The sequence below is a fragment of the Triticum aestivum genome, chromosome 5B (assembly GCF_018294505.1).
Source record: "Triticum aestivum cultivar Chinese Spring chromosome 5B, IWGSC CS RefSeq v2.1, whole genome shotgun sequence".
Classification (NCBI taxonomy): domain Eukaryota; kingdom Viridiplantae; phylum Streptophyta; class Magnoliopsida; order Poales; family Poaceae; genus Triticum; species Triticum aestivum.
In genome coordinates this window covers 711604371-711622611 of record NC_057807.1, presented here as the reverse complement: position 1 = coordinate 711622611, position 18241 = coordinate 711604371, and the positions used below count along the sequence as shown (strand labels likewise).

Sequence of the window (18241 nt, the reverse complement as noted above, 5' to 3'; positions counted from 1 at the left end):
CTGCAGTGCTCGAATGTCTTTGCCAAGCTTGTCAAGTGTCAGGAGGCAAGCCCTGTGCCAGGAGGCAAGAACTCCTACTTTGCCAAGTGTCAGGAGGCTTGCAAGAAGGATGTCGAACGGGCATTTGGTGTGCTCCAATCTCTATTTGTTGTTGTCCGGTACCCCGCTCTGACCTGGTCGAAAGATCAAATGTGGGAAGTCATGACTTGTTGTGTCTGTTGGGTAACGTAGCAGAAATTTAAAATTTTCAACGCATCACCAAGATCAATCTATGGAGTAATCTAGCAACAAGGGGAAGGAGAGTGCATCTACATACCCTTGTAGATCGCTAAGCGGATGCATTCAAGAGAACGGGGTTGAAGGAGTCATACTCGTCGTGATCCAAATCACCGGAGATCCTAGTGCCGAACGGACGGCACCTCTGCGTTCAACACACGTGCAGCCCGGTGACGTCTCCCATGCCTTGATCCAGCAAGGAGAGAGGGAGAGGTTGAGGAAGACTCCATCCAGCAGCAGCACAATGGCGTGGTGGTGATGGAGGAGCGTGGTAATCCAGCAGGGCTTCGCCAAGCACCGCGGGAGATGAGGAGAAAGAGAGGTAGGGCTGCGCCAGGGAGAGGTGGAAACTCATGTGTATGGCAGCCCCAAAACCTCAAGTATATATAGGAGAGAGGGAGGGGGGTGCGCCCCCTCTAGGGTTCCCACCCCAAGGGGTGCGGCATCCCCAAACCCATCTAGGTTGGCGGCCAAGGGGGGGGAGAGGGGGAAACTTGCCCCCCAAGCAAGGTGGAGGCGCCCCCTCCCCAAACCCTAGGAGCCTTTGGCCCTGGTGGGGGGGCGCACCGGCCTACCTTGGCCCCCTCCCACACTTTGCCCATGCAGCCCTCTGGGGCCGGTGGCCCCACTTCGTGGACACCCGGGACCCTCCCGGTGGTCCTGGTACGTTACTGATAACACCCGAAACTTTTCCGATGACCAAAACAGGACTTCCCATATATAAATCCTTACCTCTGGACCATTCCAGAACTCCTCGTGACGTCTGGGATCACATCCGGGACTCCGAAAAACATTCGGTAACCACGTATATCTATTCCCTATAACCCTAGCTTCATCGAACCTTAAGTGTGTAGACCCTACGGGTTCGGAAACCATGCAGACATGACCGAGACGTTCTCCGATCAATAACCAACAGCGGGATCTGGATACCCATGTTGGCTCCCACATGTTCCACGATGATCTCATCGGATGAACCACGATGTCGAGGATTCAATCAATCATGTATACAATTCCCTTTGTCCAGCGGTATTGTACTTGCCCAAGATTCGATCATTGGTATCCCGATACCTTGTTCAATCTCGTTATCGGCAAGTCTCTTTACTCGTTCCGTAAGACATCATCCCGTGATCAACCCCTTGGTCACATTGTGCACATTATGATGATGTCCTACCGAGTGGGACCAGAGATACCTCTCCGTTAACCGGAGTGACAAATCCCAGTCTTGATTCGTGCCAACCCAACAGATACTTTCAGAGATACCCGTAGTGCACCTTTATAGCCACCCAGTTACGTTGTGATGTTTGGTACACCCAAAGCATTCCTACGGTATCCGGGAGTTGCACAATCTCATGGTCTAAGGAAATGATACTTGACATTAGAAAAGCTTTAGCATACGAACTACACGATCTTTGTGCTAGGCTTAGGATTGGGTCTTGTCCATCACATCATTCTCCTAATGATGTGATCCTGTTATCAACGACATCCAATGTCCATGGTCAGGAAACCGTAACCATCTATTGATCAACGAGCTAGTCAATTAGAGGCTTACTAGGGACATGGTGTTGTTTATGTACCCACACATGTATCTGAGTTTCCTATGAATACAATTATAGCATGGATAATAAACGATTATCATGAACAAGGAAATATAATAATAATAACTAATTTGTTTTTGCCTATAGGGCATATTTCCAACAGTCTCCCACTTGCACTAGAGTCAATAATCTAGTTCACATCGCCATGTGATTAACACTGACAGGTCACATCGCCATGTGACCAACATCCAAAGAGTTTACTAGTGTCACTAAACTAGTTCACATCACCATGTGATTAAGACTCAATGAGTTCTGGGGGTTGATCATGTTTTGCTTGTGAGAGAGGTTTTAGTCAACAGGTCTGCAACATTCAGATCCGTATGTATTTCGCAAATCTCTAGGTCATATTGTAAATGTTGCTTCCACGCTCCATTTGGAGCTATTCCAAATGGTCGCTCCACTATACGTATCCGGTTTGCTACTCAGAGTCATTTGGATAGGTGTTAAAGCTTGCATTGACGTAACCCTTTACGCCGAACTCTTTATAAACTCCATAATTGAGAAACATGTCCTTATTTACTCCAAGGACAATTTTGACCGCTGTCCAATGATCCCCATTCCTGGATCATTCTTGTACCCCTTGACTGACTCATGGCAAGGCACACTTTCGGTGCGGTACACAGCATAGCATACTATAGAGCCTACGTCTGAATCATAGGGGACGACCTTCGTCCTTTCTCTCTCTTCTGCCGTGGTCGAGCTTTAACTCTTAACTTCATACCTTACAACTCAGGCAAGAACTCCTTCTTTGACTGATCCATCTTGAACACCTTCAAGATCATGTCAAGGTATGTGCTCATTTGAAAGTACCATTTAGCGTTTTTGATCTATCCTCATAGATCTTGATGCTCAATGTTCAAGCAGCTTAATCCAGGTTTTCTATTGAAAACACTTTTCAAATAACCCTATATGCTTTCCAGAAATTCTACATCATTTCGGATCAACAATATGTCATTCACATATACTTATCAGAAATTCTATAGTGCTCCCACTCACTTCTTTGGAAATACAAATTTCTCATAAACTTTGTATAATCCCAAAATCTTTGATCATCTCATCAAAGCGTACATTCCAACTCCGAGATGCTTACTCCAGTCCTTAGAAGGATTGCTGGAGCTTTGCATACTTATTAGCGTCTTTCAGGATTGACAAAACCTTCTGGTTGTATCACATACAACCTTTCCTCAAGGATATCGTCGAGGAAACCATGATTTTTACATCCTATCTACAAGATTTCATAAATCATGCAGTAATTGCTAATCCAATTCCAACAGACTCTTAGCATCGCTACGAGTGAGAAAGTCTCATCGTAGTCAACTCCTTGAACTTGTCGGAAAACATCTTAACGACAAGTCAAGCTTTCTTAATGGTGATACTTACCATCATTGTCTGTCTTCCCTTTTAAAATCCATCTGTACCCAACAATCTTAGGACCATCAAGTATTTCTTCCAAAGTCTACACTTTGTTTTCATACATGGATCCTCTCTCAGATTTTATGACCTCGATCCATTTGTCGGAATCCGGGCCCACCATCGCTTCTCCATAGCTCATAGGTTCATTGTTGTCTAGCAACATGACCTCCAAGATAGGATTACCGTACCACTCTGAAGTAGTACGCATCCTTGTCGACCTATGAGGTTTGGTAGTGACTTGATCCGAAGTTTCATGATCACTATCATAAGCTTCTACTTCAATTGGTGTAGGTGCCACAGGAACAACTTCCTGTGCCCTGCTACACACTGGTTGAAGTGATGGTTCAATAATCTCATCAAGTCTCCACCATCCTCCCACTCAATTCTTTCGAGAGAAACTTTTCCTCGAGAAAGAACCCGTTTCTAGAAACAATTACTTTTGCTTCCGGATCTGAGATGGGAGGTATACCCAACCATTTTGGGTATCCTATGAAGATGTATTTATCCGTTTTGGGTTCGAGCTTATCACGATGAAACTTTTTCACATAAGCGTCGCAGCCCCAAACTTTCAAGAAACGACAGCTTAGGTTTCTCTAAACCATACTTCATACGGTGTCATCTCAACGGAAATACGTGGTGCCCTATTTAAGTGAGCGCGGTTGTCTCTAATGCCTAACCCATGAACGATAGTGGTAATTCGATAAGAGACATCATGGTACGCACCATATCCAATAGGGTGCAACTATGATGTTCGGACACACCATCTCACTATGGTGTTTTAGGCGGTATTAATTGTGAAACAATTTCCACAATGTCTTAATTGCGTGCCAAAGCTCATAACTCGGATACTCATCTCTATGATCATATCATAGACATTTTATCCTCTTGTCACGATGATCTTTAACTTCACTCTGAAATTACTTGAACCATTCAATAATTCAGACTTGCGTTTCATCAAGTAAATATACTCAGTATCTACTCAAATCATCCGTGAAGTAAGAACATAACGATATCCACTGCGTGCCTCAGCACTCATTGGACTGCACACATCAAAATGTATTACTTCCAACAAGTTTCTTTCTTGTTCCATCTTACTGAAAACGAGGCTTTTCAGTCATCTTGCCCATGTGGTATGATTTGCATGTCTCAAGTGATTCAAAATCAAGTGGGTCCAAACGATCCATCTGCATGGAGTTTCTTCATGCGTACATACCAATAGACATGGTTTGCATGTCTCAAACTTTTCAAAAATGAGTGAGTCCAAAGATCCATCAACATGGAGCTTCTTCATGCGTTTTATACCAATATGACTTACATGGCAGTGCCACAAGTAGGTGGTACTATCATTACTATCTTATATCTTTTGGCATGAACATGTGTATCACTATGATCGAGATTCAATAAACCATTCATTTTAGGTGCAAGACCATTGAAGGTATTATTCAAAAACCAGAGTAACCATTATTCTCCTTAAATGCCGTATTGCGATAGACATAATCCAATCATGTCTATGCTCAATGCAAGCACCAAATAACAATTATTTAGGTTTAACACCAAGCTCGATGGCAGAGGGAGTATACGATGCTTGATCACATCAAGCTTGGAAACAGTTCCAACACATATCGTCATCTCACCTTTAGCTAGTCTCCGTTTATTCCGTAGCTTTTATTTCGAGTTACTAACACTTAGCAACCGAACCGGTATCTAATACCCTGGTGCTACTAGGAGTACTATTAAAGTACACATTAACATAATGTATATCCAATATACTTCTATTGACCTTGTCAGCCTTCTCATCTACCAAGTATCTAGGGTAATTCTGCTCCAGTGGCTGTTCCCCTTATTATAGAAGCACTTAGTCTCGGGTTTGGGTTCAACCTTGGGTTTCTTCATTAGAGCAGCAGCTAATTTGCCGTTTCATGAAGTATCCCTTCTTGCACTTGCCCTTCTTGAAACTAGTGGTTTCACCAACCATCAACAATTGATGCTCCTTCTTGATTTCTACTTTCACGGTGTCAAACATCGCGAATATCTCAAGGATCATCATATCTATCCCTGATATGTTATAATTCATCACGAAGCTCTAGCAGCTTGGTGGCAATGACTTTGGAGAAACATCACTATCTCATCTGGAAGATCAACTCCCACTCGATTCAAGTGATTGTTGTACTCAGACAATCTGAGCACAAGCTCAACGATTGAGCTTTTCTCCCTTAGTTTGAAAATCGTCGGGGGTCTTATAACTCTTGACGTGGGCACGAACCTGAAATCCCAATTTCAGCCCTCAAAACATCTCATATGTTCCGCGATGTTTCGAAAATGTCTTTGGTGCCTCAACTCTAAACCGTTTAACTGAACTATCACGTAGTTATCAAAACGTGTATGTCTGATGTTCGCAACATCCACAGACGACGTTCGGGGTTCAGCACACTGAGTGGTGCATTAAGGACATAAGCTTTCTACGCAGCAATGAGGACAATCCTCAGTTTACGGACCCAGTCTGCATAATTGCTACTATCAACTTTCAACTAAAGTTTTTCTAGGAACATATCTAAAATAGTAGAACTAAAGCGCGAGCTATGGCATAATTTGCAAAGGGCTTTTGACTATGTTCAGGATAATTAAGTTCATCTCATGAACTCCCACTCAGATAGACATCCCTCTAGTCATCTAAGTGATTACATGATCCGAGTCAACTAGGCTGTGTCCGATCATCACATGAGACGGACTAGTCATCATCGGTGAACATCTTCATGTTGATCGTATCTACCATACGACTCATGCTCGACCTTTCGGTCTCTTGTGTTCCGAGGCCATGTCTGTACATGCTAGGCTCGTCAAGTTAACCTAAGTGTTTCGCGTGTGTAAATCTGGCTTACACCCGTTGTATGTGAACGTTAGAATCTATCACACCCGATCATCACGTGGTGCTTCGAAACGACGAACTTTTGCAACGGTGCATAGTTAGGGGGAACACTTTCTTGAAATTTTAATGAGGGATCATCTTATTTACTAGCGTCGTTCTAAGAAAATAAGATGCACAAACATGATAAACATCACATGCAATCAAATAGTGACATGATATGGCCAATATCATTTTGCTCCTTTTGATCTCCATCTTCAGGGCTCCATGATCATCATCGTCACCGGCATGACACCATGATCTCCATCATCATGATCTCCATCATCGTGTCTCCATGAAGTTGTCTCGCCAACTATTACTTCTACCACTATGGCTAACGGTTTAACAATAAAGTAAAGTAATTACATGGCGTTGTTCAGTGACACGCAGGTCATAAAATAAATTAAGACAACTCCTATGGCTCCTGCCGGTTGTCATACTCATCGACATGCAAGTCGTGATTCCTATTACAAGAACATGATCAATCTCATACATCACATATCATTCATCACATTCTTTTTGGCCATATCACATCACATAGCATACCCTGCAAAAACAAGTTAGACGTCCTCTAATTGTTGTTTGCATGTTTTACGTGGCTGCTATGGGTTTCTAGCAAGAACGTTTCTTACCTACGCAAAAACCACAACGTGATATGCCAATTGCTATTTACCCTTCATAAGGACCCTTTTCATCGAATCTGATCCGACTAAAGTGGGAGAGACTGGCACCCGCTAGCCACCTTATGCAACAAGTGCATGTCAGTCGGTGGAACCTGTCTCACGTAATGTGTACGTGTAAGGTCGGTCCGGGCCGCTTCATCCCACAATACCGTCGAAACAGGATTGGACTAGTAACGGTAAGCATATTGAACAAAATCAACGCCCACAACTACTTTGTGTTCTACTCGTGCAAAGAATCTACGCAATAGACCTAGCTCATGATGCCATTGTTGGGTAACGTAGCAGAAAATCAAAATTTTCTACGCATCACCAAGATCAATCTATGGAGTAATCTAGCAACGAGGGGAAGGAGAGTGCATCTACATACCCATGTAGATCGCTAAGAGGAAGCGTTCAAGAGAACGGGGTTGAAGGAGTCGTACTCGTCGTGATCCAAATCACCGGAGATCCTAGTGCCGAACGGACGACACCTCCGCGTTCAACACACGTGCAACCCGGTGACGTCTCCCATGCCTTGATCCAGCAAGGAGAGAGGGAGAGGTTGAGAAAGACTCCATCCAGCAGCAGCACAACGGCGTGGTGTTGATGGAGGAGCGTGGTAATCCAGCAGGGCTTCGCCAAGCACCGCGGGAGATGAGGAGAAAGAGAGGTAGGGCTGCGCCAGGGAGAGGTGGAAACTCATGTGTATGGCAGCCCCAAAACCTCAAGTATATATAGGAGAGAGGGAGGGGGGTTCGCCCCCTCTAGGGTTCCCACCCCAAGGGGTGCGGCATCCCCAAACCCATCTAGGGCGACGGCCAAGGGGGGAGAGGGGGAAACTTGCCCCCCAAGCAAGGTGGAGGCGCCCCCTCCCCAAACCCTAGGCGCCTTGGGCCCTGGTGGGGAGGGGCACCATCCCACCTGGGGCTGGTCCCCTCCCACACTTGGCCCATGCAGCCCTCTGGGGCCGGTGGCCCCACTTGGTGGACCCCCGGGACCCTCCCGGTGGTCCCGGTACGTTACCGATAACACCCGAAACTTTTCCGGTGACCAAAACAGGACTTCCCATATATAAATCTTTGCCTCCGGACCATTCCAGAACTCCTCGTGACGTCCAAGATCTCATCCGGGACTCCGAACAACATCCGGTAACCACGTATATCTATTCCCTATAACCCTAGCGTCATCGAACCTTAAGTGTGTAGACCCTACGTGTTCGGGAACCATGCAGACATGACCGAGACGTTCTCCGGTCAATAACCAACAGCGGAATCTGGATACCCATGTTGGCTCCCACATGTTCCATGATGATCTCATCGGATGAAGCACGATGTCGAGGATTCAATCAATCCCGTATACAATTCCCTTTGTCCAGCGGTATTGTACTTGCCCGAGATTCGATCGTCGGTATCCCGATACCTTGTTCAATCTCGTTACTGGCAAGTCTCTTTACTCGTTCCATAACGCATCATCCCGTGATCAACCCCTTGGTCACATTGTGCACATTATGATGATGTCCTACCGAGTGGGCCCAGAGATACCTCTCCGTCAACCGGAGTGACAAATCCCAGTCTCGATTCGTGCCAACCCAACAGACACTTTCGGAGATACCCGTAGTGCACCTTTATAGCCACCCAGTTACGTTGTGACGTTTGGTACACCCAAAGCATTCCTACGGTATCCGGGAGTTGCACAATCTCATGGTCTAAGGAAATGATACTTGACATTAGAAAAGCTTTAGCATACGAACTACACGATCTTTGTGCTAGGCTTAGGATTGGGTCTTGTCCATCACATCATTCTCCTAATGATGTGATCCCGTTATCAACGACATCCAATGTCCATGGTCAGGAAACAGTAACCATCTATTGATCAACGAGCTAGTCAATTAGAGGCTTACTAGGGACAAGGTGTTGTCTATGTACCCACACATGTATCTGAGTTTCCTATCAATACAATTATAGCATGGATAATAAACGATTATCATGAACAAGGAAATATAATAATAATAACTAATTTATTATTGCCTCTAGGGCATATTTCCAACAGTGTCATCTTGCATAACATGATCACTGAGATTGAGCAGGAAGAGCCAGTGTTTGATACTGAACCATATTACAGGCAGGGTCCTCTTACCCAAGTTGATCACCAGCTACCGGCAACGTAGACTGCCTTCCTCCTGGGGCGGATCCAGCCCATCCCAGCGCCCCGGGCCCCCTTCATATACTGTAGCAATTGCTACAATATTACGCTACAACCCACAAAGGAAATGGGCCTCACGCCCCGGGCTGGGGCCTAGATCCGCCACTGCCTTCCTCAATATGCGTCAGGGGATTCGAGACACACAGGTGCATCAAGAACTGCAACACGATCTGGTGGAACACCTATGGAGTCTCAAGGGCAACGTCTAGCTCGACGTGTGATGAAATATGAGTTTTTATTTGTGTTCAAATTATGAGTTTGATTTAACGAACTATTTGATTTGTATTGATTTCTGTGATGAACTATGTCATAAAAATCAGTTTGTGTTGAATTTGTGCCGAAGCACGCCGAAATTGGGCCAATTTGCGCCGAAAGTGGGCCAAAATCCGCGGATGGGGTGCGATCTTGGGTCGGCGACTGGGAACCATAGCCCCCCCCCCCCAGGCCGAATTTACCGCCGGTTGGCCCCCAGGGATCGCTATTTCAAGCCCCTGGGGGGGGGGGGGGCGAACGGCTGGAGATGCTCTTAGAGAAGGAGACGATGAAGGAATTTTGGTGCCATACTTTGCACTATCGGTAACTGAAACTGATGATGTGCAAAGAGAGGGGTTGCCAAAAATTATGTGATGAAATGATTGTGTAAATGTTGTCTGGATAAAGATGGGAGCGTATTGCGTCTCACGGCTCTAGCCTCTCCCTCCGTCCCTCGCCCAAGTAGGCCCCATCTTAGAGTTTGGCACATGGCGCCGGATTTTGCCGGCTCCGCTCTGCTTCGTTGTACTATTTTCACTTATGGTTTTGTTCGTCGTTGTACTATTTTCACTTATGGTTTTGTTCGACGATGATGTATACGCAAAGAAATATTCATCTCACAATATATATGGAACTTCTGTGTATATGCTTTACTGGAAATGAACCGTTCATGCTTGACTACCAAAAGAATAGCTTTTGTTTAATTAGTGCTATTCACTGTTGAAATTGCAAATTCGGATACAGTGCAGCTCATATATGTAGAAAATAGAAACAAACCACCTAGTGGTTGCTTCTAAAGAAAGTGTAAATAACTAGCACGGGTCAACGATCGGTGAAGATAATGACAGTTGTTTATAAATAACAACAAATAGAATGAAGAACAATACTCTGTCTTCCTCCATTGGCCGTCAAAAGAGGGGGAAAAAGTAGAGGATAAGAAAACCACATTGAAGCACACTTATTTGATCAAGTAGGCACAATAGAGTCGGAACACCTATTGATCCATGAAAATGTATGGCTTGGATTGGTTTAAATCGGTACAAGTGCTTCAGCATAACCTGACAAAGAAACAAGAGAATTCACATTAGACAAGAAACTCTACGTTTTTTTTCTTTGGTAAGGACGACAAACTCTATCTATACGTGCATGGGAGAGTTGATGGTAGCTACTAGCTAGAATTAATGGGCATGGATTGATATCGATCAAGCGTCGCTTGCATCAAGTGATAAATACATACCAAGAAATTCATAGATGTAAGCAAGCGTGCGTGCAGAAAGAAATACTCCTATATATACATACCGATCAGCCGTCATAACGTTGAGGATGAAGTCAGAAGGCGTAGTGGCGCTGACCAATAGTTGCATTAGCCGTCATCTCGATGGGGCAGTTCACCACATCCCCAAGTCTGTAGTGGGCCATGAGCAGCCAGATGAAGGTAAGGAGCTCCCCTCCTCTGGCTAGCAGTGCTGCATGCATCTCCGGCCGTGACTTGCTGGCGGCATGGAGGAGCAGACCTACCCATAACTCTTCGATCTCCAACAGCTGCTCTTTTCTGCACTCCTCCGGGGTCTCCGGTATATCATCTTTAGTCGACAACAAAATTGTCCGATGGAGGATGTCATTAACATCCGCACCTTGCAAGTCTTCACAAAGCCATGCTACTGACCGAAGACTACTTTGGCCGCCATCGTAGATTGGCAGCATTTCAGGGCGGTTGGCCAAAAGATAAACCATATAGCGGGATATCATTCGGCACACACGAACCAAAGCATCACTAGACTCTCTGTCCACAGCAGTGCCGGTGGGTATATACCTACTCAGCCATACCTCTGTAATTATATGGAATTTGATAATGGACTGATGATCAAAGTTGGAATCAGGGTACTCGTGCACCATCTTGTGTAGAAGTGGGCCAAGATTTGGCCATTGCTGGGGCTGGGGGCTACTTGATCCACCTTCTTGGCGATACCGAGCAATCCTCTGGACGACGCATCTCATGATCTGCTCATCCACCTCCACGAACTTGGTGTCCACCAGCTTACTGATACACAACTTTTGGTATGTCCCGCAAAATACATTCGCCAATTTCCTGATCACGGCCATCGTTTTACTTGACTGCCGGTCATACTGTCCCAAATAGTCTAGCATGTTGTACTGACCCATGCAGTTTGACCACAACATCCTTTTCCTTGGACACCTAGTAATGATGGAACCAAGGAAGCTGCAATGCCGAGTCTTTTCCTTTAGCCATGCTCAAGTCCGAGGTGACATCATGATGATACATAATGAGGAAACTTCAAGAGAGAAACCGCCAAAAAATAGGCCATAGGTGATTACAGTGTCAACAGAACTGTAGTACCACCTCTCTTCTTTGTTTCTTATTACAGAGAAGAGCACTAAAGCGGCCAGAAAGGTAATATGTGAGATGTACCGAAGTATGGTGCAACCCCACGTCCGAAGCACCAGGGCCTTAGTATAGATATCATCATACATCAGGCCGAGTTGAATCTCCATGATCCCGAATAACTTGGTTGAAAGGTCTGGCTGTAAACTATCTATATCCCAACGGTTAGCGTGAGGCTTGTACGAAAGGCTAGTAAAAAACCAACGGATAACCTTTGCTGAAGGCAAGGCATAGAAAACAAGGTCTTCAGAAGAGGTATCAAGGCGCGTTTCCGATTCAGAACCACCCCAAATTTCCCTCATGTTTCTTACATTGCCACACCACAAAGCCAATGTTCTCTCCCCATACTTGATAGTGCCAGTAACAAACAAAAGGATACTAGGAGCAAGAAGCTGCATATTAGGGCCGCCATCAAATGATTTCCAAAAGATATACAGGGTGAGGTTCACCTGGACAACAAGATTCAACAGATGCCTCAGCCAGAGAGTGTTGTCCTCGATGGCAAAAGCAGTGATGGTGTCTTGTCCGCCGAGATGTATGAGGAGGAAGGGCGCCCAGAGAAAAAACAGGTGATGAGTAGAAACCTCTTGTCGTGTGATGAGGCCTAGGACATAAGCGGCTACCAAGTTCGCTCCCAGATAGGCTAGCCAGACTGATGATCTCAGTACACTGCTTCTGATACGCCGCCGGAGGCCGCCGGTAAAGAAGAGAAAGAATTGTAGCGTGAAGCTAACAAGCACTAGTAGTTGGATCTCCCACTCGTTGAACAGCTGCACCAAGCTTTTCATTCCTAAGTGGTTTCCCCCTCTCATTGATGCCCTTCCCTAATGTTGTTGTAATATAATACATACATCAGTGTGGATTCATAATAATAAAAAATTCAACCTGGAAAATAACAGAGCAACTAAAGCTTAGCAAATTAAACCTTAAGGGTGAACACACACAGAGCCCACACTAGATCAGTAATATAGAGTTGGGTAAAGAAATACTAATGATGATAATATAGAAATATATCAATTCACATGGGTCTAGTACTTAAATTACATTTAACTAAAATTCTGCATGAAAGGCTGATTAGAATCACTAGGAGATAAAATATATTGTTCTATCATCTTATCTATGATCATATAAGCGTGGTGTAAGCAATGTCATAAAAAAATTCATCCACAGAAGTCTTTTCATACTCTAATCCTATAACTAGAAGCACCACGGGAAAAATAATGTAAGAGGCCATGCTAGTGCACATATATAAACAGCTAATCAAAGATATTTTGTCCATAACTAGGAACACAGTCATTGAATATAGATAACTAATCAAAAGAAATTTGTGCATACCTTAGAATAGATGGGCGCTTTGAGACAGCTACACGTTGCAAGATTTCTCTTATCTTATTGTGGCATACTTTGCCAAAACTTAATTGAGCTCTGGTTTATATAGAGCTAGCTAGACCATCCAGGTCTCTTTCTTTATTCCATTCTTGTACAGTGCCAAAGTAGCAGAAGAGTAAAGGAGCATTGAATTTGAGGGATACGTTTCTTGCAATCGGAGCAAAGAGCAAAAACTAAAGATAGATATGCTTTTCTTGGTTCACTGCTTTAGTTTTGAGGGATCCTAGAGAATCAAGTTGAAGGTCCTGCTCTGTGTAACTGTTTAATATTAACCCTATTTTGGACTCGTTTTTTGTACTGCAGCTACATTAAACCACATCATTTTTAAGATAATAGCCACGTAACACATGCACCACACACCATTGAGGTTGACGTTAGGCTCAAACTAGCTATTGGGCGAAGTTGAAGGAGCATTTGGAGACCATAAGATAGTTGTTGGTCGGCCACAAGTCCTAGGTAATTATTAAGGAAATGCTTACTGTAGCCTTACAAACTGATTTTAGTGAGACACACGTTGCTTCATGTGCACATCCATGAAAAAGGCATTTGGAGACTAGGGCGCACAAGCTGCACATGCATGTCTAAGCAGAAATACACACTAAGCATAAAAAAAGACTGAAAGCAAAAAAAAGGCAAATAAAAAAATACCAAACCTTGTTTTATTCGTTTGTGTTTTTGGTAATGACTCATGGTACAAAGCTGACACCTGGAGGAATAAATAAAGGGGGAAGATGAAAGATCCAGCTGTCCGGCAGAGGGACAATGAAGCATTGGAACAAACCTACATGGTACAAAACATGATTAAAATTGAGGGAAAGCATTGGAAGAGAACAACTTCAGGATGAGGACGCATGCCTTCCACTGCAGTGAATTGCAGAAAACCATCACATTTCAGCCTAGATTTGCAGAAAACACACTTCTACGTTTTTGCTGCAGAAAATACTGATTTTTTTCTAATCTTTTGCAGAAAGAACCAAACCTCCTGTTCGGGCAGTTTAAGCACTATTATGAAAGGTGGGACCTTGTCTCGTCGACGTGGCTAACAGCTGCTAGCTGACGACGTGTAACGGCGCTACAGTGCCCACCGTCGCCCCCGCTAGGTCAAGAGACCAGATCGAATCAGCACTTCTCCCGCATTTGGAAATTTCCCCACCATCCCCGCGACGGCACGCTCCTCTCTCTCTGTCTCGTGCATGGCAACAGCGAGCCCGGACGCCGGCGGAGGAGTGGATGGCGGAGGCGGCGACGGCGCAGGAGGGTTGCTTGGTGACGGAGATCCAAAGCCACCTGAGGAGGTCTGCGGGAGCTCTAACCCTAGCCTGGCCATGCGGAGCAGACCACCGTCCCCGTCGCTGGAGTACGGTGCCGCCGCCGTTCTCGCCCGTGCTGTGGTGGCTACTCCGATGGGGAGCCACCACTGGGCATCTGCATTCGGCGGTGTGGAGTAAGATATCTCCTCTGTTCCACCCCCCACCCCCCTCATTTTCTGTCGATCCCATAGTCAGGGTTAGGTGTGTAAATCAAAAATGGTTCTTTTGCCTAGTACTAAGTGTTCATCTGCCCTATAAATTAGATTGTAGTGATATTACCATGCTCTGTTTAGGAGACAATATAGTGATACCTTTTTAGTTCAGTAGACAGTGCTATTCCCATGCTCCGTTTAGTAGACAAATAAGGTCACAATTTTGCTCTTATTTAAATTGGCATGCAGTGTATATTTTCAATGTACTCAAATTGGCCATGATGATATTTGCGTTACTAGTTTATTAAGTAGACATTAGGGTCACAATTTCCCCTTATTTAAATTGGCATGCACTATATATTTTAAATTTATCACTTCTATTGTTTGTAGTTAGTACTATATTGTTTAATTAATAAGTACAAGCATTGTTCCTTTTTGTAGCTTGTCTGATGATGTTTGGGAAGTTAGACTGCACTTTCATGATAGGGATAACTTGGAAAGGACTATGTGTGTTTCAGACATCACTTTTTATAATCTGTTAGCACTCATAGAGACAGCAGGATATGGAAGTAAAGACTACATGTATTATGTGAGGCATGCTGGGTTGGGAGTAGCTGGTTTGGAGGAGATATGTGATGATGACAAAGTGGATGAGATGCTGGATCACATTTCCCATAAAGATCAGAACATAGTAAACCTGACAATAGTTAGGGGTAGTGAGCCCAGACCTGCAGATATAAACAGAGGTTATGTTTGTGATCAACAAGTTCCTATAGCCAATGTTGGAGAGAGCATTGTATATGAGGTGAATGATGTTGGGGTGGTGTACAAGTCACCATCGAAAGTATCAAAAAGAGATGCAGTAGTTCAGGAGCCTGAACCAATCCAGTTTTTCTCCACACAGCAGAGCCACAATGTTGATATGGAGCAAGGCAATGAAGCAGATGTTGACATTGAGCAATGCAATGGAGATGATGTTTACATGGAGCAACAGGAGTTAGAAAGAAGTATGGAGCTTAGAAGGAGATCAAAAATTGAGAGATTTAAGCAGCATCAGAAGAATGACCCTGACTTGGAGGAAGATGAGGATTTCATGGCTAGGATGGCTGAGCTAAGGAGGCAGAGAGATGACCCACTCTTACACTTTGAAGGTGACACTGATGTAGATGAACCTTATGAGATACAAGAAGAAGTGCATGTGGAAAATACAGAGCAAGAGGAGCATGGAGATGATGAGGAACTTGAAAAGGAGGTGCTACCATAGGGGCAAAAGAGGAAGAAGTTGAAAGTAAGAAAGGGGCCAACCACAAGATCACATGCTAGTTTGGAGCAACAGTTTGAGGATGTTTGGGTACCATCATCTGATGAGGATCCAGATACTGGTGATTTGAAGGAGGAGGAAGATGATGGGGCTGTACCCCTAGCATTTGTGCTTGGCGGTAAGACTAGGGCTAAAAAACCCAAACCAAGGGTATGGTATCATGAGGATAGAGAGAGCCCAGAGCTGCAGTTTGCTAAGAAGCTTTGCTTTGATAATGTGTACCAATTTAGAAGGGCACTTCTCACTTTCCACATAGCATAGAACAGAAACAATCAGTTTCATAGGAACTGCAATGACAGAATTATAGTTGTGTGCACACATGAAGACTGCCCTTTCTTCATTGCAGCTTCTGTGGTGGGAAAAGAGAAAAGTTTCTGCATTAGGAAAACGTATTTTCTGCACACATGTCCAGCTGTAGCAGAGAGTACCAAGGTGACTACAAATTGGGTTACACATCAAGTTTTAGAAGCAATAAGAACAGACCTGAGCGCACCAACAAGTACAATAATGCAAAATCTGAAGAGCAAGTATGGAGTTGAGATCAGCACTCATATGGCCTACAGGGCTAAGAACAATGCCATTAAGGTGGTCCAAGGAGATCGGAGGGGGCAATACACTAGGATCAGGGATTACTTGCAGGCTGTATTAGACACCAATCCAGGTAGTAGGTGCATTGTCACTACTAAGTTCCTAAAATACCATCCAAGCATCAATCCAAGGTTCCATGGTTTTTTCATATGTTTGAATGCTTGTAAGGAAGGATTTCTGAATGGATGCAGACCATTCATAGGTGACTACTAAACTGTGTTATATATGACATAAATGTGGTGCACCCTTAGTAGTACATACTTTGTTTATAACATATCTTGTGTGCCATTGCAGTTGTGGATGGATGTTTCATCAAGCTCTCTACTGGCCAACAAATCCTTGCTGCCACAGGAAGGGATGGGAATAATAACATCTATCCCATTTCCTTTGGAGTTGCGGACAAATAAGACACAAAGAGTTGGACCTGGTTTCTCACAGAACTAAAGGCAGCTATTGGTGGAGAATCTGGGAGATTTGTTTTTTACACCATAATCTCTGATAGACAGAAGGTATTATCTTTGTTATTACTCATATTAGCCATTGATATTAGCACTCATAGCATTTGCTTAGTATTAGTTAATATTCATTGCTCCTTACTGGTTGATATAAGTAGTTCATAGAATTGCTAGTATTAGTTAATATTCATTGCTTATTAGTAAGTTTGGTCATTTCTCCAAATAGGGACTTCTGAAAGCTGTGAGCCAAGTTTTCCCCAATTGCCCCCAAAGATTCTGCCTTAGACACGTCTACCAAAACTTCCAGACTGCTGGTTTTAGGGGGTCAGAATTAAAGAAGTACATGGATAAGGCAAGTTACTCCTATACTGAATATGGCCATCTTTCTGCAATGGATGCTCTTAAAGTAGAGTGTAAGGCTGCCTAGGCTTGGTTAAATAAAATTCCTAGACATGCTTGGGCTAGATATGCCATGGACTTCAATTGCAAAACTGACCTAGTTGTCAACAATATTAGTGAGGTGTTCAACAATATGATATTAGATGTTAGGGGTAAACCAATAAAGACCATGGTAGATGGAATCAGGACTAAGTTGATGGTCAGGTTCAATACAAATAGGACTAAGACAGAGTTAGCCAAGTGGGAAATATGCCCAACATATGTTGAGTTACTTGAAGAAGCAAAGAAACACTGTAGGAACTATCAAGCATTGATTGCCGGGACAAATATTTACCAAGTGACAAGCAATGAGAATACCTATGCAGTTAACTTGCAGCACATGGCATGTGGGTGCAGAAAATGGGATATGACTGCAGTGCCATGCAATCATGCAATCTCTGCTATTACCAAAGTCAAATTAAGGCCTGAAGATTTTGTGCATGACTTCTTCAAAAAGCCTATATATCTGGTAGCATACATTCCCATCATATTTCTTGTACCTGGACCTGACCTCTGGCCTAAGACCAAAACTAGAGACATAGAACCCCCAGTTTTCAAGGATAAACTAGGGAAGAAGCAAACAAAAAGGAGAAGGAGCCAGTTTGAGCCACCAGCACCTAAAGATACATCTATGATGGCATCAATTACATGCAGCAATTGCAATCTTGTGGGTCACAGATACACATCTTGCCACAAAACCCTAAAGCCAGGTCTAGCAATGAGAAAGAACATGCACGAGGTTAGTCTCTGTTGCCATACTTGGTGCCATCTATTTCTGTTTTGTAACACTTGAATGTATTAACTTGCTACCATTGTAAAATGATGTCAAATAGGACAGAGGAGGGTACCACATCTACTACTGCAGCTTCATCTGTTGCAGCT

General features: G+C 44.0%; 1 protein-coding gene across 1 annotated transcript; it reads right to left on the bottom strand.

Moving 5' to 3' along the window:
• Window positions 1-10065: 10065 nt before the first annotated feature.
• LOC123117883 (uncharacterized) lies at window positions 10066-13105 on the bottom strand. Its single transcript, XM_044538550.1, has 3 exons — window positions 13042-13105; window positions 10602-12530; window positions 10066-10360 (listed from the first exon to the last, which is right to left on the bottom strand). The coding sequence occupies exon 2, from the start codon at window positions 12516-12518 to the stop codon at window positions 11556-11558; it is 963 nt and encodes a 320-aa protein (XP_044394485.1). The 5' UTR covers window positions 12519-12530; window positions 13042-13105; the 3' UTR covers window positions 10066-10360; window positions 10602-11555.
• Between the last annotated feature and the right edge of the window lie 5136 nt (window positions 13106-18241).

Bases quoted from the DNA above. Each gene is read 5' to 3' on its own strand.
- LOC123117883 (XM_044538550.1), bottom strand. From the start codon at position 12,518: ATGAGAGGGGGAAACCACTTAGGAATGAAAAGCTTGGTGCAGCTGTTC.